The 23,179-nt window shown below is 52.5% G+C and overlaps 1 protein-coding gene across 2 annotated transcripts in view; it reads left to right on the plus strand.

The window, feature by feature from the left end:
* The window catches only part of BCL9L (BCL9 like), a 47,493-nt gene extending 24,684 nt beyond the window's left edge, over window positions 1-22,809 (plus strand). The window contains exons 2-8 of one of the 2 annotated variants that reach the window (XM_059488228.1): window positions 9,066-9,429; window positions 11,093-11,215; window positions 12,357-12,567; window positions 13,363-13,447; window positions 13,874-16,265; window positions 16,700-16,960; window positions 18,217-22,809. In XM_059488228.1, coding sequence (XP_059344211.1) covers window positions 9,129-9,429; window positions 11,093-11,215; window positions 12,357-12,567; window positions 13,363-13,447; window positions 13,874-16,265; window positions 16,700-16,960; window positions 18,217-19,376 — 4,533 coding nt within the window. In that variant the 5' untranslated portion in view covers window positions 9,066-9,128 and the 3' untranslated portion in view covers window positions 19,377-22,809. The remainder of the gene's footprint in view (window positions 1-9,065; window positions 9,430-11,092; window positions 11,216-12,356; window positions 12,568-13,362; window positions 13,448-13,873; window positions 16,266-16,699; window positions 16,961-18,216) is intronic. The other variant, XM_059488229.1, reaches the window with a different exon arrangement.
* The last annotated feature ends 370 nt before the right edge of the window (window positions 22,810-23,179 follow it).

Here is a 23,179-nt window from a genome sequence, read left to right on the forward strand (position 1 = left end):
GGGAGAGGAAGAGGCATTTGAATAGCATGGTAAGGCTCTGTACAGGGAACTTTCTGGATGTCAGTCTTCAGAGATGTTAACCCCGATAAATCTCATGCTAGCTCAGAGACTGGAGAATTGGCTTGGTAATTCAAACACCTGAGGACTTTGAAAACTAATAGATACCTTGTGAAAGTCACCAACTAGTTCTTCTGCAAACCCCCATGATAACTTGTTCATATCATTACTTAAACGGCTGTCCTGCTCCCAAAAGATCTCTTATTTCCTCCCACTCAGTAGCCTTTGCACTCTTCTCCCCTCCTTGTACTCTGGTCTTCGTTGTTGCAATAACTTTCCTTAATATGTTCTGTTTCTTAAATAAGGGCAGAACTAGAGTTAACTGTGGAGGGCCAAGGGCTGAGTTGTGAGCACTTGATGACCCCAGCTACTGTACCTAGTGCAAACAATGCCTCAGAGCTTGATTTGCTTGAGTCTGGGCACTTGACCTCTGGCCACAAGGACCACTGCAAACCCCAAAGCCTCCTGCAAACCTCAGAGCTGGAGCAATGTCAGAAGCCCTTGCCCACTTGGCCAGTCATAAGTTAATAAGATGTCTCTTCTCTGGTGAGGAAGAGCCCCAGGGCAGGCTGCCTGCGGGCCTTTCTCCATCTGTGGTTGTACATCTGCAGGCACAGAGGGCTCACTGCCTCCCCGAAGGATGCAGTTAGTGAGATGGGGCAATTCCCAGTTCTTTTTGCCTGTTTCCTTTTGGGTGGTTGGAGGCCTGGCCAGGGTTAGATCACTGTGTCTCTGGAGGAGTTCTCTGAGTTGCGTGAGTGTTTGCATAAGGGCAGAATAGCCCCTGAGAATCGGGACTGGATCTGTGGGGAAGGCCGTGCTGCTTTTTTGCACCTGTTGAGTGGCAGAAGCTGAGGAGTTTCAGCTTTGAGTATGGAGGGGGTAAAGGTGAAGCACGGTGAGGAGGCAGAGCAGCTGCTGTCTTGGGGTGCACAGTGGGTTAACCTCTCCAGATCGGTGCTAGCCCAGACTCTGATGGTAAAGCTAGATGGGGAGCAGTGGCTCCCCTCTCCTCGAGGTCTCTCCCTCCCTTTCCAGCCCAACACTGTAGTCCCAGTACTGCTTGCAGGCAGCTGCCACCACTCAGCTGCAGGATCAGCTGCCTGTGCCGATCCTCTCTGCACTGGGGAAGGTGAAAGGTTTCCCAGGGTGGAATTTCCTGCGAGGTAGTTGCATAGCTGCTTCCCCTATGACCTTACACCCTGATGTGCCTTAGTCATGATGGCATGCAAATACGAGGCAAGGGGGTGGGGGCTGGAGGGAGCTGCTGGGAAAAGGAAGTGACCTCAGCCGTGGTTTAATTATAGAGCCCAGCACTTGCTGCTGCTGCTGGGCCTGGTATTTATAATCTCGGAGGAGTGCTCAGCAGCTCACTGCGTCTCTTGTACAGTCCGGGCTGGCAGGGGGCAGTGTGGGGGCAAGGAGCTGGGGCAGCCGCCCTGCTTCCCCCTCCTTCCCGCGTTCCTAGGTCAGCTCCCCCTCCCCAGCTGTGCTGGGGTACACACACGTGTGTGCCCAGTTGCACAGACATGGTGCTGCAATCCAGGCAACTTGCAGGCCTGCAGTTGTTCCAAACCTATTCCTTTTGTCCAGGTGTATCTTTTGTATGTTGTATGTAGTTCCAGGATTGGGCATAGGAAGAGTCCAGCTCTTTCCTAGCTCTCTGCCACGAGCCTCCTCAAAGGCAAACAGACTTGTTGCACTGCTGGTGGTACAGCAGGCTGCATGGCACTGAGAGAGGTGGGAGGGGAGTCCTTGCCACAAGGGTTTCCTGCTGGGACCCTGCCTGCAAGGACTGTGCCGTTCTTCAGGCTGGAGAGTGATCTGAGCTTGCTCAAAGGGACAGCTAGTGTTTCAGGGAGATTTTCTGCAAGGTGGATGTTCAGCCCTGTCTTGCAGTGTACAACAGGCATCTCCACGCAGCTTTAATGTGGAAGAGCGTAGGGATGTGGTGCATGGCTCTGCTCCCCAGCGCAGTGCGGAGGCCCTGGCCGAGGGCTGAGGCAGCCTGGGCTGCGGCGAACACGCCGTGCCCCGGCCCGGGCAGGAGCGCCGCTGGCTGGCCCGGGCTCGGCCCTGGCCAGGCTCTGCGTGCCCTGGCTGACGGTGACACCTAGTGGCTTCGTCCCATAGGCTCCGCCTCGGGCCCAGAGCTGGGGCACCCAGAACATGTGGAGCTTTGGACAGCCGCCATGAAGCTGGACCGGCCGTAGGCAACAGACCCTGCAGTGCTCAGGAGCCCTCGTGTCTCTGGCTTGGAGACAGGTGGGCAGAGAAGGCTGCCAGGGTGATGGCCCTGCCTGCTGACCATGTCTGTCACAGAGCCCTGCAAAGAGACTTTCTTATAAAAAAAAAGAGCAGAAACCGTTGTGTTAAGGCTTGGAAGCTCCTCAGGAAGTTCAGGCATTGCTGGGTTCCAGTCCTGAACACTACTGGCATTGCAGACTTCTTTTGTTATTGCCAAAGGATCCTAAAGCAGTTACTAAATCCTAGATGCAGGTGAAAGGCTGTCCTCATAGGCTCAGCTACATCAGCTATTTACCTGACATGTGTGACGTTAGGCAAGACTTGTCTCCCTTGTGATTCTTGTGGAAAAGGTGTAGGTTTAAGGTCTCAGCTGTGAGCCCTGCTGCTCAAGAGAGCAGAGGCAGTATGGGGCACAGCTCACTAGCTAGGCTTTTTAGCATTACTTGCTCAGTCCCAGTAACCCCAGTGCACAAACACAGTGGAAGTGGCCTGAGGATGTCTCTTCATCCCATGTAGCAGATGTCCAGGGAGGTCTGTGTTGTGGCCTTGCATAGCAGCCTGTGGTGTTATCTGCCAGAAGGGAAACCGCTCCATTCATATACAGATGAGCTTGTCTTTGTGCATCCCAGCACAGCCAAAGGCTTCGTGGGAGTGTCCAGCTGTCACAGTAGTCCATGTTCCTGGCCAGATTTCATATACTGCAGGATGAGATCCTGCCTCAGAGGAAATTGAAGCTCCCTGGGCAGCAGCAGTACCTTTGGAAGAGATTTCTGTGTTTGCTTCCTGACCTACTGGATTCTGTTACTGGACTGCAGTCTGCCAAGCTGCAGCATACAGGTGGCTGTTCTGCCCTCCGTGTGGGGCACCTGCAGCTCCCTGCAGGTCTCTTGCTGACCCATCCCTAGCAAGACACACTAGCCATGGTATCAGGCAATTCCTTGTTATCATCCCAAGGGAGCCACATGTGACTGTCTGGCACGTGCAGGGTTTCTGTAGGGAATACACTAGTTGAACTGGGAAGCTAGAAGGATCTGCAAATTTAGAGTTAGACCTGGAAACTCCCTCAGCACAGGATAGGAAACCAGGCTCTGGCTGGTGCTGCAGTAAGGAGGAGAGGAGTGGGAGAAACTGTTGAACTAGGGGGACAAGTAAGGGCTAGAAGAGGTCTTCTAACCCTGGTTGGGCTGAAGCTGTTACAGGAGAGAGGTTGTAGGGTGCTGGTCAGAAAGCAAATGGCATTCCTGATTCACCTTGCTGTCTCTGAGCCTCAGCTTCCACCCACGTTACATGGGATATGTGTCTCCAGGTGGAGGGGAACATGAATGTGAGGTTTTGTTCTACTAAAGACCTTTGAGACTTGTGGCCAAGTAGCCCCACAGAAATTAATCTTTCTCAAGACAGCTCCAAGTGACAGGAGGTCAGCAGGGCCTGCCAAAACGACTTGAAGAACTGCTAGGATTCCAAAGAGCACTAAGTTCTCTCTGCAGCTCTTGTAGAACCCTCCCATACACCTGTCGAGAGCACCACCTTTTCTGCCATTTAAAAGGGCATGAGAAGGATCCAAGAAATAAATATGAGTGAAAAAGGGCTTCTCTACTTTATCAGTCTGATAATATAAGGGTGAGATAATTTCGTGACACATTCAAAACAGATGACCCTTGTCAGCAGAGTTGCCTGGTAGAACTCCCTGTCTTCAAGTGTCTGAGTCTCTCTGGCCAAAGCAAAGCTTAAATGAGAGTGCCTTTAGCAGCAGCAGCCTGAGCTGAAGCTGTTGTTGCTGGTGATGAGCACTCTCGGGCAGGTGCTGCCCTGCTGGGGCCGGGGGATGCTCCTGCAGTCACTGGCTGCTGTAGAGTGCATTGTCTTGGACTGTCTTGCAGCTTGTTGGGCTCGGGTTGCTTTCAGGCTCATCTGGGTGTTGGAACCTGCCTGACTCTTGGCTGGAGCTGGCTGGCTGACAGCAATGCTGTTTCACTGCTGGTTTTGGGGGGTTTGTTTCTCACTGAAACAGACTCGAAACCCGTTGAATGGTTTTGTGAAAATTATTGTTTTGAAACAATGATTTTTGCATGGGAAAGCTCAAGTTTCTGATTCTGGTCTTCTCTCAAATCATAAATGATTCAAGGGTCTCATACGTCAGAAATCTCACTTCTGGAAAGTTTGTCGTAGTCTTTCCCTTCATGAAATACACTGATTTTACTGATGTAGTATGGTATTTTTTTGAGGTGTTCAACCCCTTCTGCTGTTAACCCTGGGAGGACTGGTAATCTAGGATCTAGATGTTGGGTCATGTGCTGGGGATCTCATCCAGATTTGGAGTGCACAGTATGTCACGAAGGAGCAGTGGGTTTCTGGAGTCTCTCCTGCTGTTCTCTGCATAATGTCTTTCTTCAAGAAACCCTTCAGCTTGCTTAGGACCTCTCATTTCCAAAGCCAAGGTGTTCAGCATGAGTTTGTGGTGGTGTCCATGGGATTTGGATTGGATTGGTCAAGATTGCATCTTGTAGTGAGTGATTGGGTGGTTATCAGCATAGGTTATGTACTTACAGGGTGTTTGCAATAGTAATCTGGTTTTGTTACTTCCTGGACAGGCTGGCAGAGAAGGGTTCGATGACTTTGTGTGTTGCATCACCGTGTCATAACCTGTTTTGAATGTTGGGTTTTGTGAGCTGTGGAACAGACAGCACAGCTCAGTGGATTCTGGTATCCACTGTGTGTGCTCAGCTGGGTAGTCTTCTGAGTTTCACAAGAGCTTTTCCCAGCCTCTGATGGGAGGGAGGTGTGGTGAAGCACCTTCCTTTTTGAATCATCGTGGCTCTGCTGCCTGGCTTCCTCTCTTGTGCCTTCTCCCAAGAGGGATAATACAGCAGCAATGCCAGCCAACTCCCAGATGTGGAAGCTGCAGGGCTGGTGGCAGGGATGGGCTCCTCATCTTTGCAGCTGTGTTGGGAATCCACGTTATCGTCCTGTGGAGAGAGCAGGAGCATGATTCACCAGAAAAAGTCTTCCGGGAATGTGGGGCAGGGTGGGGGGGGTTTCAGGTTTCTTCAACTGTCAACTAGCAATTCTCAGACTGCAAATATGTCAGCCCAGTCTCTCCTGCCAGAGCTTACGCCTCTCCCTCTGCTGCTGTTCAGACTGTACTAGAGAAGACTTCCTGAAAGCAGTTTATGTTGTTTTGTTTCAAGATTTCTTGTCTACTAAGGTCCCAGACTTTGATTAAAGCTATGACTTTTCAGGTGCAAACACTGTCTGCATTTGGATGTAGCCCTTTGTTCAACAGATACTTGCTGTGCCTTGAAAGCCTCCCTCCCTGCATGAGGTTGGCTGGGTTGTCCCCCTGTGTAATGATGGTGGAATCAAGGCACCCAAAACCCAGGCATCTTGCTTTGGATTGGTGGTAGCCAGGGGCAGAAACCAGGACTGGGAATTAAGTTTGCTATTGTTTTTAAAACTACTAGGCTGGAGTGGGTGTGTTGCTAAATTGCCAAGAAAGACAGATTTCTGTGCAGTCTTCTTTTTGTCACGTTCTTCTCAAGATGTTTTGAATTGTTTGTCTCCTGGTGTCACTGTATCTACTTTCTAGTTAATTATCTCCTGTGGCCCAGATGTATGGCACGCCTGCTCAAATCTAGTTTGAGTCTCAGGGTGTGGGGAAGGAGCTTACAGCAGTCGAGATGCCTGTTGTTATGCTGTGGCCAGTAAGAGGCTGAGGCGGATCCCTGCTATCCATCTGCAACAGAATCCAGCTGTTGCTACTCCTGAAAGCAGAGCACAATCTTCAGGCAGCTGCTTCTGGCATTTGTCCCATTAGGAATTGTGAGGCAAGTGTTATCCCTCTGAGTGGTCACTAGAAGAGGAAGGTTTTCCAAAGTTTAGCCAGGTCCCTCTGTCAACCCAGGGTAGCTTTCCATCCTGCTTCAGGCAAGGTTTTGAATGACTTGCCTGGAGCAGCAGCCTAATCCAAAATAAAGAAAGAAGGTAGGTGCCCCCCAAATGTTACGTTTTGGAGGAACCTCACAGCTGATGAGGCTCATCCACACTGCAGGCAGTGCCTGAACGTTTTATCATGGCAACTGCCAGGTCCTTCGGGATTGAGGTGAGTGTTCCATGCAGTCTCACCTGAGAACCAGGGGGACAGGAGGTGTATCTCTGGACTCTGCAGGTGTCTGCTTTTCAGGGCCCCAGACTTCTTCCTCCCTCCCTGAAGTATTCACCGTGCTGGGCTTTGCTAGGGGTGTGCTGCAGTGCTGCTGAGCATTCACATTTTCAGTGAAGCATTTTGGGATCTGTTACAAACGCAATATCATGCCTGTGCAGATGTGCCACAGGCAGACCTCGATCTCCCAAGCTTCTGTTGAAATGGAAGCACGTTCTCAGTGGGTGCAGCCACACAATGCCATCATCAGTGGCTTTGTGACCCTCAGGACTGTGGTGCAGAGTGTTGCAGGGATTGTGAGTGCAGCAAAGCAGAGGTGGGGGAGGGCCTCTGGGCCACCAGCAGCAGGAGCTGCTGCAGGGCTTGCTTTCTGGAATACTGTCTGGCAGCAGCCTCTTCCAGTGGGGCTGAAGGCTCCCTGTGGCTGGCCAGCCAGCGACTGCAGGCAGCATGTGTGCTTAATGCTGCAGCTTGTGCCATATGGACCTTCTCCTCCTCCCTGCTTGCCCTCTCTGTGTCTCCTTCCCCGCTCAGCTCCCCTCGCCCTGCAAGAGGTTTGACAGAGCAATTGGGCAGGCACTGGGACAGCAGCTCTGACATAAATCTCTCCTGGTGTGGAATGAGGGGTATAAATATCCAGAGAGTGATGTGATCTTTCCAACTGCTATTAATAGGTCGCTGGAGAACAAGAGCGAGCAAGCGAGACTGGCTGACACTTAAAGGGCTAGCAACTCCCTTATGTGCTGTGAAAATTAATCAGTGCCGTAGCTCTTCCTCCTGGCTAGAGCAGAGCCCTCACCGAGGTGTGTGGGGCGGAGGTGGAGGAGAAGGGAGCAACTAACAACTCCTAGCTGGGAAGCAGTGATAGGCCAAGCTATGCATAACTAAGGAAGAATGCCTGGTTGAGCCGTGCCACATGTTTGCATAGCATGCCATCAGCCCCTGGCTCAGCTTGCAGGGAGCCAGGTGCTGAGGAGACCCTTTCTGCAAGCACAGGACTCGCTCACAGTGCCTGATGGGCTGCAGCCTGTGCCTTGTGGCGATCGCTATCTTTTGCGGATTATGGATCTGCCAAATGTGCTTCACTCTGCTTTCTTTGCAAAGGTGCAGTGATTTGCCCTGGCACAGCAAGCACTTGGCTTTTGCTAGTGGCGTCTCCAGGCTCACCTTTAGCAAGCCAGGAGCAGCACGTGTAGTGCTGCTGAGCTCTTGCGGTACTATCTAGACACCTAGGGTTTGGTCTGGAGCTGGTGCTTCCTGTGCCTGGGTGGCAGAAGAAATCTGTGCACAGCATCTGGCCTGCATGGTCCAAATGGGAAGAGCAGACCACAGCAACCCCCTTCCTTGTGTGCTGGGAAGTTTCTCAGCCTGTGCACAGGGAAGCTTCTCGGGTGCATTGTTGGGGTGTCATGCAAAGCATATAGCAGATGTGAGCAAACAGAGGCATACCTCAGCTTCCATGAACATATGGTTTACTCTCCTTCCCTCCTGCTTCCTCAAGAAGTAAAAACTACTGTGACAGGATTAGGGTTGTGTGTTGGACCAAGGGTTTCTGGTGGCCTTCCAGAACACACAGTGTGATACAGAGCTGCATCCCAGTCATCTCTAGTGCCTGTGCAGAGTTCCAAGGGGGATATTCCAGGTGTGAGCATGAGACTCTGCCAAGGCAACTAGATCCTGCAAGGAGGGCTGCTGCAGCATTGCTTAGCTGCATGCATGTCCTTCAGCCCAGAAACTTTTGTGTTCTGCCCTAACCTCCTCTTCTCTGCCAAACTCTGCCTCAGGCTGTGGGACTATTCAGGTAGCTAAGCTGGGTTTTGAGCAGGAAAGCATCATCCAGGTATGTGGCACATTGCATCATTCTGCTGGGCTGGAAGCTCCTGCTAAAGTGGACACCCCCTCACCCAGAGCCTTAAAGCAGGAGCTGGAACTGTCCCTCTGGCCCCAGGGAGAAGCAGAGCTTGTCTGATGAGTGCCTGCACTTCCTGGCTCTGTCCTTGCCTTGGAACCCTTCTCTGCCTCCTTCTCGGTTGCCTCAACCTTTGTCCCCTGCTCTGTCCCAGTTTTCCCTTTATAAGCTTGTGCCAAGACTGTCTGCTGAGTTGTCTAGCTGTCTTCTGTGTGTTTTGCAGCACAGAGGAAACTTATTTATCAGCAAAGGGGATTGCTGAAAACAGTAGGGCACTCAATTTCTCTCTAGGGTCACAAAGGTGTCTTTGGGAACACCTGCAAAATAGCTCTGTGCATCCTTCTACTCTCCAAAGGGCCAGGCTGGCATGGAGCACCCATTTCTCATCTTGGCCTTTGAAATGAGGGCTCTTGTGTCTGTGGCTGTTTCTTGAAGTACTGGCAAGTCTGCCATGCCTGGATGAGAGTTTACAGCCTGTCATGATGTGAGTGAGTAACTGCAGAGCAGGATTTTTTGCTCAAAGGGGCCAGGGCTAATTCCCAGCATGAGCAGCTCTGGGTTGTGCCTTGCCATGGACTTTGTCTGGCCCTGTGACCAAGTAACAGCCCCAGTGCACTGGTCGTGTGCTGTGCCCCCAGCAGCTGCATCCATGTGAGGAGCACCGTGCTGACTTTCTGCTCTTTTCTCTTGCAGATTTCTGATTGAAGGGCCTGTGAGCTCCCTCCACTGGCACTGTGGGAAGCTTTAGCCAAGCCAATGCACCCTGACAACAAACTGCCCAGCCATGGCAAGGCAGGCAGCAGCAGTGCCCTGGCCCAGCACCACAATGTGAGCCAAGCACCCACCTGTAACTTGGGCTCAAAGGGTGTGGGGGCAGGCAGCCATGGCAGCAAGGCCACTCAGATTTCCCCTGGCAACTCTGGACTGAAAAACAGCCAGAACACTGTCCCAAACTTCAGCTCCTTGAAGGGCAAGGTGAAGCGGGAACGAAGCATCTCGGTGGACTCCGGAGAGCAGCGAGAAGCCAGCACCCCATCACAGGACACAGAATCAAAAGGTAATGCCCTCCTAGACCCTGCCTCAGCATGTCCTCCTGTCAGTTGCTACAAACATCCTGGCAGGACTTGGGATGGGAGCATCTTTGGTTTCTGTGCTGTGTCTTCTGTTCAGGCTTGTCCTGGCTGCCTGTGTGACTTTGCATCACTGCTTGTCACATCTGCAGTTTTTGAACTAGAGTGGCTGAATTCTCATTTGCTTTGCATTTCATTCCCTAAACCATTTGTTACACGCAGAATCTGGCACTGGTTTTCACAGGCTACTGAGGCCATCTAAGCAACAGCACAGTTCACTGAAACAACACCAAATGCCCCTGCATGTGCAATGTGCAAACTTTTAACTTGAGACTGAGTTGTTTTCTATCTTCTTGTTGTTGGTATAGAGCTGCTTAGTGGTGTTGCAGCTGCCCAAAGACTCAGTCATGGTTAGCAAGGAACTGCTGCAAGGGTCACAGTCTGAACAGTTCTGTGGTTTCATCAGCAATGGATAACTCTTGTGTTACAGCATGTGGCTTCTGGAAAAGGGCTGAGTCAGTGCTTCTAAACCCTTTGCCTACCCTGTCCTCAGCAGCCTTCCCTCTAACCTCTTGCATTCCATCAAGCTCTGTGCTCAGTGGCTGTGTGGGATACTTGATCATCTCACAGACGGTTGTAGGGGGAGAAATTCTGGTTGTGCCCTTGGTTCCAACCAAGACTCACACCCAGTCTGCAGACGCAGAGCTGCAGTTCTGGCTTGTGCCCCTACGGATTTGTTTTCACAGTCAAAGTCGTGTTGCCTGACTGGCTTAGGCCAGAGCTGTGCCATGGAACAACAGGTAGAATATACCTGAATGAATTTCCTGGCACTGGAAGGGCTTTCTCCTCATAGTGTTACAGGGGTAACCATACACTACTGATCATAAGCATTTGCAGTTTTATCCCAGAGCTGTCTTGTAACCACACTTCCACAGGGAAATTATTTGAATGGCCTGATCAGAAATGCCTGAATCTCCTGTGTTCCTAATACACTGACAGATCATGTGAATATGGTCATGATGTAAAAAAAGTAAGGCCAGACAATGTTTCATTAGTTAAAGCACAGGACTGGAAGTTATTAATCCTGTGTCTGATTGCTCTCCCCAAGTCCCTAACTGCCTTTAGGCAAGCCACTTCCTCTCTGAGCTGCATCAGTCCCATCTGAGAGGGTGGACATGTGGAGGGAGCCTACAAGTTTATAAGAGAGCATGAAGGCCCTTGCCTGATTGGTGTTGACAAAGGGCAGAGTCGGTCTCTTGTTCCTACAAAGGATGTGAATGTGCCCTCCCCTCCTTTAATTGCTGAATCACAGACCCTTTAAATTTACGGTTAATGTCCAAAGCTCTCTAGTTTGGAACTGCAGGTAGACACATCCTATGTGCATAGATTCCTTTCAGGTGGTAAGAAATACATCTCATTCTGAACCTTTCACTCTCACAGGGAAGCCTCACTAGATCTGGCTGCTAAGACAAGGAGCCTAGACTGAGCAGATGCTTCAGGTTCTTAACCAGTGTTGGGCAGCTGTTAGCTTAAGGCTTACTGCTCAGTGCATCCTGGTTGGGTTGGTGCTGCCAGCACGCAGCACCCAGCTGGGCAGGACCCCGGTCTTTCAGCCCCTTAAGCACCTCTGCTGGCCCTGTCCCTTTGCAGGTGAGGTGGCTCCCCGCAGTAAGCGACGGTGTGTGCTGGAAAGGAAACAGCCATACAGCGGCGATGAATGGTGCTCTGGGCCGGACAGCGAGGAAGACGACAAACCCATCAGCAGTGCACACAGTGAGTCGCTGCCTCCTTACCGCTCTGAAGCTTGAATAAAGCCAGGTCCTTCCTACAGCTCATCAGGCGGGCTGATGACGCTAGCTTTGCCTGTGTGTGCTCACTTAGCCGAGTGTTGTGGGGCCCATTGCAGTTGGTGATCATTGTGCTGTGAGAATGTTTGCCATGCAGTGAGGCCTTGGACCTGTTTGGTGGAGATGCTACAGACATGCTGGAGGGAAAAGTGTTGAGGTTGAATGTCCCTGCTGTACGTTGCTCTGGCCACACTACCCTGGTCATAGTGGCAGCCAGAGTGCAATGTGCATTGCTCTTGTTGCAGCAGCTGCATCTCTGCCAAGCCACTCACCTTTCTCTCTGCAGCTGTGTTGTAAAGACAGCTCAGTGTAAAGAGGCTCTTGGGGTCTTGACAGTGGTTCAGGCAGAGCTGAGCTGGTCTGAGATGTGCTCTTTTTGGGACAATGAGCTGTAGGTCTCCTCTGTTTTCCAAAAGCACCAGTATTCTTTGACATTTTGTATCTACAATTCACTTTGCTTTCAAACTGTAACAGGGAGAATATCTGAGAGATGGGGCAAGGTCCTGTGGGACCTGAGGAGATGCCCATGTTCTCTGTTAGAGAACATGAACGTGTAGAAAAGCAAGAAGAGAGTGGCCTCTGTGCCTGCCAGTGCATTGTTGCCATTGTCTCTGGAACATCCACTTGCACTTCTCGGCACAGTCCGCAGCCTGAGCAGCCTGCGCGGGAAGGGATAGTGCTGAAGGGTCAGCCTGCCCCCAGATCTGCCTGGCGGGAATGCGTCACGGTGGGGCTGCCCAAGGGCAGGGGCTGGCGGCGAGGCACCGCCCGTGTCCCCGCACCGAGTTCCCGGCGATGTCTCCTGTGTGAATGCTGCGGTGGCAGGGTCGGGCTGCAGAGGCTGCTGCGATGGGGAGAGGCAGCTGGAGGGGAGCAGGGAGCCAGCTGGGTTAAGGTAGAGGAAGGCAAGGCATGCCTCTGGTAATTGCAGCGCTTACTAATATTAATTATGGATCCTACTTAATAACGGCTGACGATTGCCAGCGGCCCCGGCCGGGCGGGCCGGTGCTGCCGCCTGCTGGCGGCCCCGCAGCAGCGCCCGGCAGCTCCTCTTCTCTGCTCCCCAGGCTGTAATGTAGCAGATCCTGCGATGTCCACGGCCCCACAGCTTGGCCCAGGGTCCAACCCGCTGCCTAACCTGAGCGAGAGCAGCGCTTCCGGCGTGCCCCATGGTGCTGCCCCTGCCTTGCGGGCAGAGGCTGCAGGAGGCGGAGGCGGCGGAACAGGGAAGCAGCCTTCACAGTTTGTTTACGTCTTTACAACGCAGCTTGCTAACACGTAAGCGGTAAACCCCACACCTCCTCCACTGGTATTGGCTGGCCTTGCCACACCTGGCCGGCCTTGTCATACCTGCCTGCCGCATGCAGCCCTTGAGCACAAGAGAGCTGGAGAAATCTGTGTCTCTCTGCTGGCACAGAGTGGGAAACCTCTGGGGTTTGTGAGGTATGCTGGTAGTTGTTGCAGGTGGACAAACTGGACCTTAAATGCCCACTTCCTACCAGTGAGGCCTCGCTCTGCACTCTGTTTCACTCAGAGCCCATTTTGTCGCATCCAACAAAATGATTCTCCCAAAGCAGTTTGGGCTGCTGGTCTGATTTGAAAGTATCTAAGGGGTGGGTGTGACAGGGAGTGTAATGTAACACATGGTATTCTCCACACAATTCCTCTCTTCTGTCCTGCATTGTCTTAGCCACAGAGTCTTAGAAGTCAGTTTAGTCTGTTTAGCCTAGGTTAAAACTAGCCTAGTTTTAGAGCTCTGCTGTATTACAGGTTCAGTGTGGGAGATTCCAATGCATCTTAGTGACAACCACCTTAGGGCAGCAGGCACAAAGCAAAGCCTGTCACCAGACGTGGGAAGAGGGAAATTGAACAGCAAGTGATCGTCTGTTGGAGATCCTCACTGGAGGCTGTGCAGGACATATCCGAGGACTCTGAGAACATTCCCCGTTCTTGGTTACTTCTAGGGATTTCTTTCTTCCTGTAGAACTGAAGAATGGAGGTGGCAGCTGGGGCCTTGGATGGGTAGGATGGGGCGCAGTGCCTGTTCTCAAGTGATTTGTGCTCTCTCCCCAGAGCTGCAGAAGCTGTCCTGCAGGGCCGAGCTGACTCCATTCTGGCCTACCATCAACAGAATGTCCCACGGGCCAAGCTAGACCAGGTATACCACCTGTGAAGCAATCGCTCCTGTTGTCACATGCTGATGACTGTTACCCTTCCAGTCTGATGTGGTCATTCTCCCCCACCCCCTGGCTCAGCTGTGAAAGAAGGGGTTGCCAGAATGCCCTTTCAGTGGGGTGGGAAGTTGCTTTGCTGCAAAATCTCTTTGGCACAAGTCCTTGCTGTTGTCAGCTGTGACAAGTTTGGGATGGGGCGTGGCATGTTCCCCCACAGCCACGTGTGCAGTGTACCTGCTTGTGTGTTCCTAGATCATGTAGTAGTTACCTACATTTTTTTTCCTGCAAGAAATGAAGGTGAACTGCCATGAGGCTTCATTTTGGGACAGAGAGGTCTCCTGCAGGGTGCAGGGAAGAATACCTTCCTAGGATCTTTCCCTGCTCAAGTTTATTCCCCTTTTCTCTGCCAGGCACCACCTGCTCCTAAAGTGCTGGGCGTTGCTGAGCCACTTCCAATTAACCCTCCTGCTGCCAATACTCCACAGTCCCAGCCACTGGCTCCTCAAGCAAGTCAACCGCAGCCACAGCCTCCCCCACCACAGCCTCCAGCCCCACCACCTCAGGCCATCAGTCAAACACCTTTGCCTGCACCCAGCAGCCTGCCTCAGGAAGGGACAAGTGAAGATGGCCGGAGAGATATGACTCCCAACTCTTTGGGGAACAATAGCAGCAACAACCAGCCTGGAAGTAACCATCCAAATACGCCCACTGCATCTGCCAGCACCATGCAGCCTGGGCAAGTGGACTCCTCTGCCACACCCAGCTCCAGCCTCCTTGGAGAGGGCCCAGGGATGCCGGGGAATGGGCAGGCAGGCCTGGGCCCCAGGAACACCATGAACTCAGAAGGGCTCTCAAAGGAGCAGCTGGAGCACCGAGAGCGTTCTCTGCAGACCCTGAGAGACATTGAGCGTCTGCTGCTGCGCAGCGGGGAGGCCGAGCCCTTCCTCAAATCCAGCCAAAATGCAGGTGACGGGGGCACTGCCCCTCAGCCACAGGCTGCCCCTGCCCAGGCCCCCGCGCCCCCTGCCAGCATCAAGAAGTATGAAGAGCCTCTGCAGTCCATGATCTCCCAGACCCAGAGCCTTGGTGGGCCCAGCCTGGAACATGAGGTGCCTCACCACCCTGGCGCTGACATGGGCCAGCAGATGAACATGATGATGCAGCGGCTGAACCAGGACAGCCTGACACCAGAGCAAGTGGCCTGGAGGAAGTTGCAGGAAGAGTACTACGAGGAAAAGCGACGGAAAGAGGAGCAGATCAGCATCCATGGCCGGCCCATGCAGGAGATTATGATCCCTCAGTCGATGGGGAGCATGATGATGCGTGGGCCTCCACCACCCTACCACAGCAAGCCTGGAGAGCAGTGGCCACCAGGGATGGGCAGCCAGCTGCGGGGACCCATAGATGTGCAGGACCCTCTGCAGCTGCGGGGAGGGCCACCCTTCCCTGGCCCACGGTTCCCTGGGAATCAAATGCAGAGAGTCTCTGGCTTTGCAGGGATGCAGAACATGCCCTTGGATGCTCTTGGGCCCATGAATACCATGCAGAGGCCAGTCAGGCCCAGCATGGGATGGAGCGATGATATGTCTCCTATGGGAGGCCCTGGGAACTTTCCACAAGGCACCTTGCCCTACCCACCAGGGCAAGGAGACCCAGAAAGGTTTATGAATCCCCGTGCAAGAGAGGAGATTCTGCGGCATCAGCTCATGGAGAAACGCCCAGTGGCAATGCAGAGGCCTGTGGGGATATCCAACAACTCCATGAGCCAGGGCATGGAAATGGAGAGGATGATGCAGGCTCACAGGCAGATGGATCCATCCATGTTTGCTGGGCAGATAACAAGTGAGACCCTGAGCAGTGCCCCAATGGGAATGGATTTTGCAGGCACTCGGGGGATGCTGAGCCCTCCTATGAGTCAGTCAGGCCTTCGGGACATGGACACACCCATGGGCCCTGGCAACCTCAACATGAACATGAATGTCAATATGAACATGAACATGAACCTCAATGTCCAGATGACCCCACAGCAGCAGATGATGATGTCCCAGAAGATGAGGGGCTCTGAAATGATGACCCACCAGGGCATGAACCCTGAGGAGCTGGCCAGGGTTAGGGCTCAGAATGGCAATGGCAGTGCAATACTAACGGGACCCCAGAAAATGATGATTCCCTCACAGTTCCCCAACCAAGGACAGCAAGGCTTCTCGACAGCACAAGGGTCTTATCCCAACCTGCCCCAGGAGATGGGCAGTGGCTCAGACATGTTTAGCCCTGAGCAGGGCACCATGCCTGTTGGGAGCATCAGTGGCACCACCAGACTCAGCCACATTCCTCTGCCTCCAGTCTCCAATCCCACTCCCACACCAGGGGGAAACCTGGCCAACATGCACCCAGCACCTTCCCGGGGGCTGGGCCGCCGGCCCTCTGACCTCACCATCAACATCAACCAGATGAATTCCCCCAGTATGGGTCACCTCAAGTCTCCCACCCTTAGCCAGGTGCATTCGCCACTGGTCACCTCCCCATCTGCCAGTCTCAAGTCCCCACAGACACCCTCGCAGATGATCAGCATGCCACCTTCAAACCAGTCTGGACCCCTCAAGTCCCCCCAGGTGATGAGTTCTTCCCTCAACGTCCGGTCTCCAACTGGCTCACCAAGCCGCCTGAAGTCCCCTTCTATGGCTGTTTCTTCCCCTGGTTGGGTGCCATCTCCCAAAGCCACCATGCCCAGCCCAGGAGTCAACCAGAGCAAGCAGACTCTCAACATGAACTCATCTGCTTCCATCGGAGCTCTGGAGCAGGGTATGCTGGGTGTCTTGTATGCGAGCGCATGTCTGTGCTTAGTTTTGATGAGTGTGTGGACAGGGTTTCTCTCCAGCCCACAAGCTCTCTCTGGAACAGGAAGACATGTGTTCCTGTGCCTGGCTTTGCATCTCGCAGAGCAAGTATGTTTTCCCAGGAGTCCAAACAGGGCCTTTTCAGGTAGATCTGTGACACATGCAGCAAATGCTGTGTCTGTGCTGGGCAGTCAGGGGCAGGTTTCAGTGGAAGTCTGTCACTGCTCTGGAGCAGGGTCTCTGCATGAGCCTTCTCAGAGTCCAGAGAGTGTGGCACTGTGCCGCCTCTGTGCTTTGCAGCCTCCTCTGGTCATAGTGACCAGAGGCCAGGGTTGCTCTTTGGTGGGAGCAAGCCATTGCATGTGGACCATACTAAGTTCATCTCTCTCATTCTTGCAGGTTCTCTCCCTTCTGGGCCTCGGAGCAGCTCTTCTGCACCAGCCAGCAACACCTCTAGCACCATGAATCCAAACATGCCTTTTACTTCCTCTCCAGATCCATCCCCTTCCCAGAACCCCCTCTCACTGATGATGTCCCAGATGTCCAAGTATGCCATGCCCAGCTCCACACCACTGTACCACAATGCCATCAAAACCATCGCCACCTCTGATGATGAGCTGCTGCCAGACAGGCCTATGCTCCCACCTGGAAGTATGTCAGGTATCTACTTCTGGAGGTGGGCTTGCAAGGGGTCAGACTGTCTTGTGGCTGCCAGTGAACCTGAGGCAGCAGGTGGAGAAAGTATTAGGAACTATGATCTCCCCATGACTGCCATGTCACATAGCATAAATTTCCCCTTGTTTGTAACAGTCTGTGCAATTCCCTGCCCTCTGCCCAGCCTGTCCATCAGCTTTTGGCTTGGGTGGAAGGACGTGAGCTGGTCTGGCTTGAGGAGTCCTCCTTCCACAAGACCTGGAAGTTTTTTACCTTTACCCATGGAGATGTATTTGGCCCGAGTTTTCATGGCTCCCAGAGTTTTGTCAGGTTCAGAACTTGCAGGCAGAGGTCTCCTGCTTAGAGCCCTTGTGTTCCTGTGCAGTGGGACAGGGATGCTCTGAATGGGGCTTGGGAATCTGGTGTTTTGAGTGGAGCCCAAGTGCCTGCACAGGCAAGGCTGTGTTGTAGCACAGTTGTGATTTCAGTAGGCCAGATACGCTCCACTAACTGGTGGCACTGGTGAGGACATTTAGGCAAATGAGTGTTTTTGGTCACGTGGTGACCAGCTCAAAGGGGAATTCCAACATGCTCTACCACTTGATTTAGGGGTCTAAAGCTGTCTGATAAATATTTTTGTCGGTTTTGGAAATGAAAAATCAACTTTTTGACTCTTTCACTGCTGAGCAGTCACTTAGGTTGACCGCAAGGCATGCAAATGCATTGGCTGCCTCCACAAGCACTGATGGCTGCTCTGCTTTTCTGATGGGCACAGACTTTCCCGCCCAGACAGCATCTGTGCCGGGCCGCTGACTCTTCTGCTTTTTTCCTCCTTAGCACCCGAGGTTGTGTGGTCACTGGAGCTTGCTGGGTGGCAAACCCTGTGGCAGGCAGGAGTCAAGGGTCACTCCTTGCTGCCTTTCAGGTAGCTGAGAGCCCTGATGAGACCATGATGTAAGGCACACACAGAGCCAGTCAGGACTCTAAAATCAGGGGAATGTAAGAAATCACAAATCTGGCATGGGACTGGATGAAGTTGGAAGAGCCCTCTGGTGCTTGTGGGGTTGAGGAGCTGGAGTTGGAGACGGTTCTTCCTCATGTTGGTGCTTTGTAAGCCCATCTTGGGGCTGCTTTCTGAGCATCATGCTCCATGCTCAGGGCATTCTGAGCAGGACTGCTTTGCAGGCTCTCAGGATGTGGATTTTACAGCCCTGAAATGTCTGTAGGAGGGGTTAACTCTTCTCTCTTTTTCCTGTCCTTAGGCGTGACGGGGAATCAGCCAAATCAACTGCACTTGAACTCTGTGGGGCCTGGATCCGCTCAGAGCCCCATGGGAATGAACCTACCTGGTCAGCAGCCCCTTTCCCACGAACCACCCCCCACCTCTATGATGTCGTCCCCAAACCCTCTGGGCTCCAACATTCCTATGCATCCAAGTGGGCCAGGGGCGGGCGTGCCCCCCCAGAACCCCATGATGCTGCCCCCGGGTCCCCAGGACTCATTGAACCAGCAGTGTGGCCCTGTGCCCAACAGTTCACAGATGATTCCTTCCAACCAGCTCGTGTTCCCCCGCATGCAGCAGCCCCACAATGCCATGCCATCTCCTGCCGGAGGCATGCCCATGGCCCCCAGCGCAGGAGGTGGCCCTGGGATGCAGCAGCATTACCCGCCAGGGATGCCCTTGCCACCTGAGGACCTTCCCTCCCAGCAGCCTGGCCAGATGCCCCCTCAGCAGCACATGATGGGCAAGAACATCCCTCCTCGGATTGGTGATCCCTACCCGCCCGTGCTTCCTGGGGTGGCGTCGGTGCTGAACGACCCCGAGCTCAGCGAGGTCATCCGCCCCACGCCCACGGGGATCCCGGAGTTTGACCTGTCCAGGATCATCCCATCAGAGAAGCCAAGCAGCACCTTGCAGTATTTCCCCAAGAGCGACAGCCAGGCACCCAAATCTCAGCCTTCCAACCTCCACCTCATGAACCTGCAGAACATGATGGCTGAGCAGCCCCCCGTGCGTCCAGGTATGAATGCTCCCAGCCTCTCCGGGCAGCAGGGCGTGCAGAGGGGACTCAGCATGCCCTTGTGCCATCCTGGACAAGTGCCCATGCTGGGCAGGACAGGCATACCGCCCCAGCAAGGCATGATGGGCAATAGCATGCACCAGGGCATGATGTCTCCGCAGCAGAGCCTGATGGCCCAGCAGAATTTCATGCTGATGCAGGCCAAGCAGAGAAGCATGTCTGTGTCAGGGGAGATGTATGCCCAGACAGGACATATGATGTCACCTCAGGGCTCTCTCATGGGCCCCCCGCCTCAGCAGAACCTCATGGTCACACACCAGATGAGGCAGAGGAGTGTCTCCCTGGACAGCCAGATGAGTTATATCCCTGGGCCTGGGAACATGGCAAACTTACCTTTTTAACCCTGACTGGCCCTCAGCGCTGGGGCGGGGATGGGGCTGCGCCTACAAACATTTTTAAACCTTTCTCTGGGGGCGGGTTGGGGGCCAATGCCAGTGGAGGACACCACGTGGGATGCTTTTCATATTGGATTTGCCTCTACACAGCAAACCAGATGTGCAGTAAACTTGATGTGAATTGGGTTTCTTTTTCCTTTCTTTTTTGGGGAAGGGGAGGGTGAAGAGGCTGGGAGTGGGGCTGTTACTTTGAACCCTGAGTGGCAACCAGGGACATCCAGACCTTGTGGCAGTTTGTAAAGTTTTCACTTACGGTTTTCCTCCGTCTAGTGTTTTTCTTGCCCTTTTTTCCTCTCTCTTTTTTTTGTCCTTCCTTTTTAAGCAACCAAAATGTGCAAGAGGGTTTTTGGAACTAGCTGTAAATAGGTCGCTGGGAAAGGCAAAATTTGTGCTGGTTTTTAATTGTCCTGTATTTCTGTGTTTTAATAGAAGCCTCAAAACATGTTTTAAAAAACAGAAAGAAAAGAACATGCTAAAGGCAACAGTGTACAAGGATTGAAATCTCTCCATGGAGGAGGCAGGAGGATCCCCAGGGTGCACAGGGTGTTGAGAGATCCCCTTGTAAAGTGACTCTGTCAGACCTGTGTTATTCACAAATCTGAATGGTTTTGCATGTGTGTGGAGAAGGGGTGGTGCAGTGTCATGCAGATCTCAGGTCCCATGGATACTATGCTGAGTACACCAACACAACCACTGACCAAGGACCATTGGGCCGGGGGAGGCCGCCAAGCTCTAGCCCCAGTGAAATGCTGCTGGAGCAGTGATCATCTGGCAGGGCAGAGGCCACAGTTTTAGAGGATGCAGCTGTTGCTGCTCTCTGGAGAAGCTGCTGTGTTTGGGATGGGAAGGATGCTGGCCCTTCAGCTGGAGAAGCATGAAGAATCTGGGCTTCACAGATGGTAACGTGCTGGACCTGAAGGTCTTGATCAGCTCTGTCACCTCTAGTCCCTTCTCTTCCCTTCATGCTATGTCCCCTGTAGGCAAGATGTTGTGGTGGGTAGGGACAGATGGGCTTTGAGGTGAGCAAGGTGATGCATTCCAGTGCTTCCAGGAGAGGCTAGCTGGGAACCCTGATCTTCTGCAGCCTTCCTACACCAGTCTATTACCCTTCACCACTGTGTCCTGCTTCCCTGCCATTGAATGCTTTCCCAGGTTTTCCTTGTGCTTGTCAGTCCTTCATGTGTAGAGTTTAGCAGGCAGTCTTCACTCCATGATAACCTGAGCTACTGGCAGCAGCCCTGCCCTGTGGCACAGGAGAGGTCCAGCTCTTGAAGAGGACCTGTCCTTGAGTGCAATACTCTACCTCAGCGTTCAGTGTCAGCAGCGTGGCTGTCCTGTGCTTCAGACGGAAGAGGCCAAGTTGAGTTGCAGTCTCTCATTCCTAGGCTGGCAAAAGCATGCCATTTGGACAACTCTGGCTTTTCTGGATGCACTCCACCCTCTCCATCCTGTACTCCATAAGGTCTTCCTGCATGCAGCTCTGATGGTCTTTACCATGTTTTTACACAGAGGGGAATGTGTCATGATGCATGCACATTTCTGCACACATCACAGTATCTCTGGACCTCTGTGAGGACTTGCAATTCCAGTATCCAGTGGTGAACCTGGGGCACACAATTGGAGGATTATCTCTGCAGAGCCAGGCTTAACACACTACCTCTCTTATAACAGAGCTCATCTTTCGCAACTTGCTGTTGCCAGGAGGAGAGGGCTTTGGAAAGGGAGATTGCCAAGTAGTGAGTGAACAGCAACGCTTTTTATCAGGTTGCAAGCTGTTTGGAAAGGCTGGTGGGTGCTGAAATGTCAGCCCAGCAGTTGTCTTGATCCAGTCTGTGAGAAGATGGAATCATAAAGTCCAGTTAAGAATACACTGAAGCTTTGGGGCGTTTTGTAGTGGTGGGTGAGAAGCGTGGGTTTGGATCTGAGGAAGGATCCTGCTCTAGTCTCCTGCTTTGTAGAGGTTTGTTGTATACAGTGTGAGCAAGTAACATGGATTGAAGTGGTTAAACAGGAACAATCATGAGAAGTTCTCTGCTCCTGCTGAGACAGAGCAGAAGAATAATCTTCAGCTCAGGCTTTGGACCTGACTTGTTAGCTGGTTGGATTCTTGGTCCTTTCAGTGTGTGTTTCAGGCAGGAGGATGTGGCTCAAACAGATGTGGCTCTTTCTAAGCTTGACTTGCCTGAAAGGCTGTAGCTTCTCTTGGCTGCTCTTCAGGCTGTTGGCTGCTGGTAGCTTCTCAGAAACATCCAAATACCAATTATAATTCCAAACTTTGCTCATCACCTACCAGCAAGTCTTGGCTAATTTGAAGCCATACCATTTTCTATATGGAAGTTTTTTTGTCTGCCTGTAGATAGCTGTTGTTTTAGCCTGGTTGAGCTCTCCATGTGTTTGTACTTTCCCTGTTGTCCCTTTTGTCCAGCCCGACACAGAAGTTGCCTGGGCCTTGCAGTCCTCACTGTGTCAGCAGCGCATTGTCCCTGTATCAGCAGGAGCCTGCAAGCTTGTGGCACATGCTGTGCAGTGCTCAGAAGACTAGTGCTGAGCGCTCACAGGGACATGGCAGTGTGATGCTATTTCTGCCTGGCAACAGGAGGAAGACCTGTCCTTCAGTGACCAATAAGCCTTTTGACTCAGCTGCCCTGGATATAGAAGGAATCCTGATGCTAGGTCAGAGCTGAGGACTCTGGAGCAGCAGTTGGTGCTCTTCTGCAAAATCTCACTGCCCTGGAGCCAGCCCTACCCCTACCACTGTGATGGCTGAACAATGGGAAGAAGAAATGCTGCCTAACACCCCTGTGCCCTGGGCGCTGCTCCCAACCATGTCTGTGAACAGCAGTGTGGCAGGAGTTCCTTTGGAGGCTCAGTGACAGCCAGTCCTTGTTAGACTCAGGCAAGGTTTGCCATCAGCTGGTTGCCCGCTGCCGTGACCTGTGTCTAGTCTTGTGTCTTGTAGTTTATTGCTCGGCTCCTCACCTTGAGTTCTGTGTACTGACTCCACCTAATCGCAGTAGAAGGTTTGCCCATCTTTTAGCCATGACTTTGCCATGTTTTTCCAGCTCCAAAAAAGCAAATGCTAGGAATCTGCATCTTTCAGTATGTTGGATAATCACACATCTGGAATTAGCTTTCACATGAGGTAAAGTTGACTGACCTGTTCTCTGTCATCCCATGGAGAAACTTCCCCAGTCATTTTGTACCATTATATAAATATATATATATAAATATAAATATATAAATACAATATGTGAAGACATCTTATTGGTTTTCATTTGAAACAATTTTTAGGCTTGTTTTTGGGTATCTGTGCTGCCTGTAATGTATTGACCTGTTTTATAGGTGCCTTTTTATTAAAAAGACAAATTTCAAGACCTGACCCTGTGCCTGTATTTTTCCACATGATTTTCCACTGGACTGCAGCAGAGAGAGAGAGTTTGCAAGGTGCTGGAAGGTTTGTGTGGGCATCGGGGGAGCCCCTTCTCTGCAGCACTCCCAGGCACGCGTTCATTCATGCGTTCCCTTACTTGCACTCACCCATGCATGCTCCACTGCCTGCCACGGCCCTGTGATCACTGTGTGTGCGTAGCAGGATGCTGTGCTGGAACCCCAGCTCTGTCTCCTGGGAGACTTGGTTGCCCTGCAGGAAACGCAGAGCAGTGTGCTGTTGTGAGGGTCTTCGTGTTCCCATCTTTGGGGTTGCCTTCATCAGAGACCAGGGTTTCCTCTGGTTTGTCTGTTGGAGCCTT

The sequence above is a fragment of the Ammospiza nelsoni genome, chromosome 24, assembly GCF_027579445.1.
Source record: "Ammospiza nelsoni isolate bAmmNel1 chromosome 24, bAmmNel1.pri, whole genome shotgun sequence".
NCBI lineage: Eukaryota > Metazoa > Chordata > Aves > Passeriformes > Passerellidae > Ammospiza > Ammospiza nelsoni.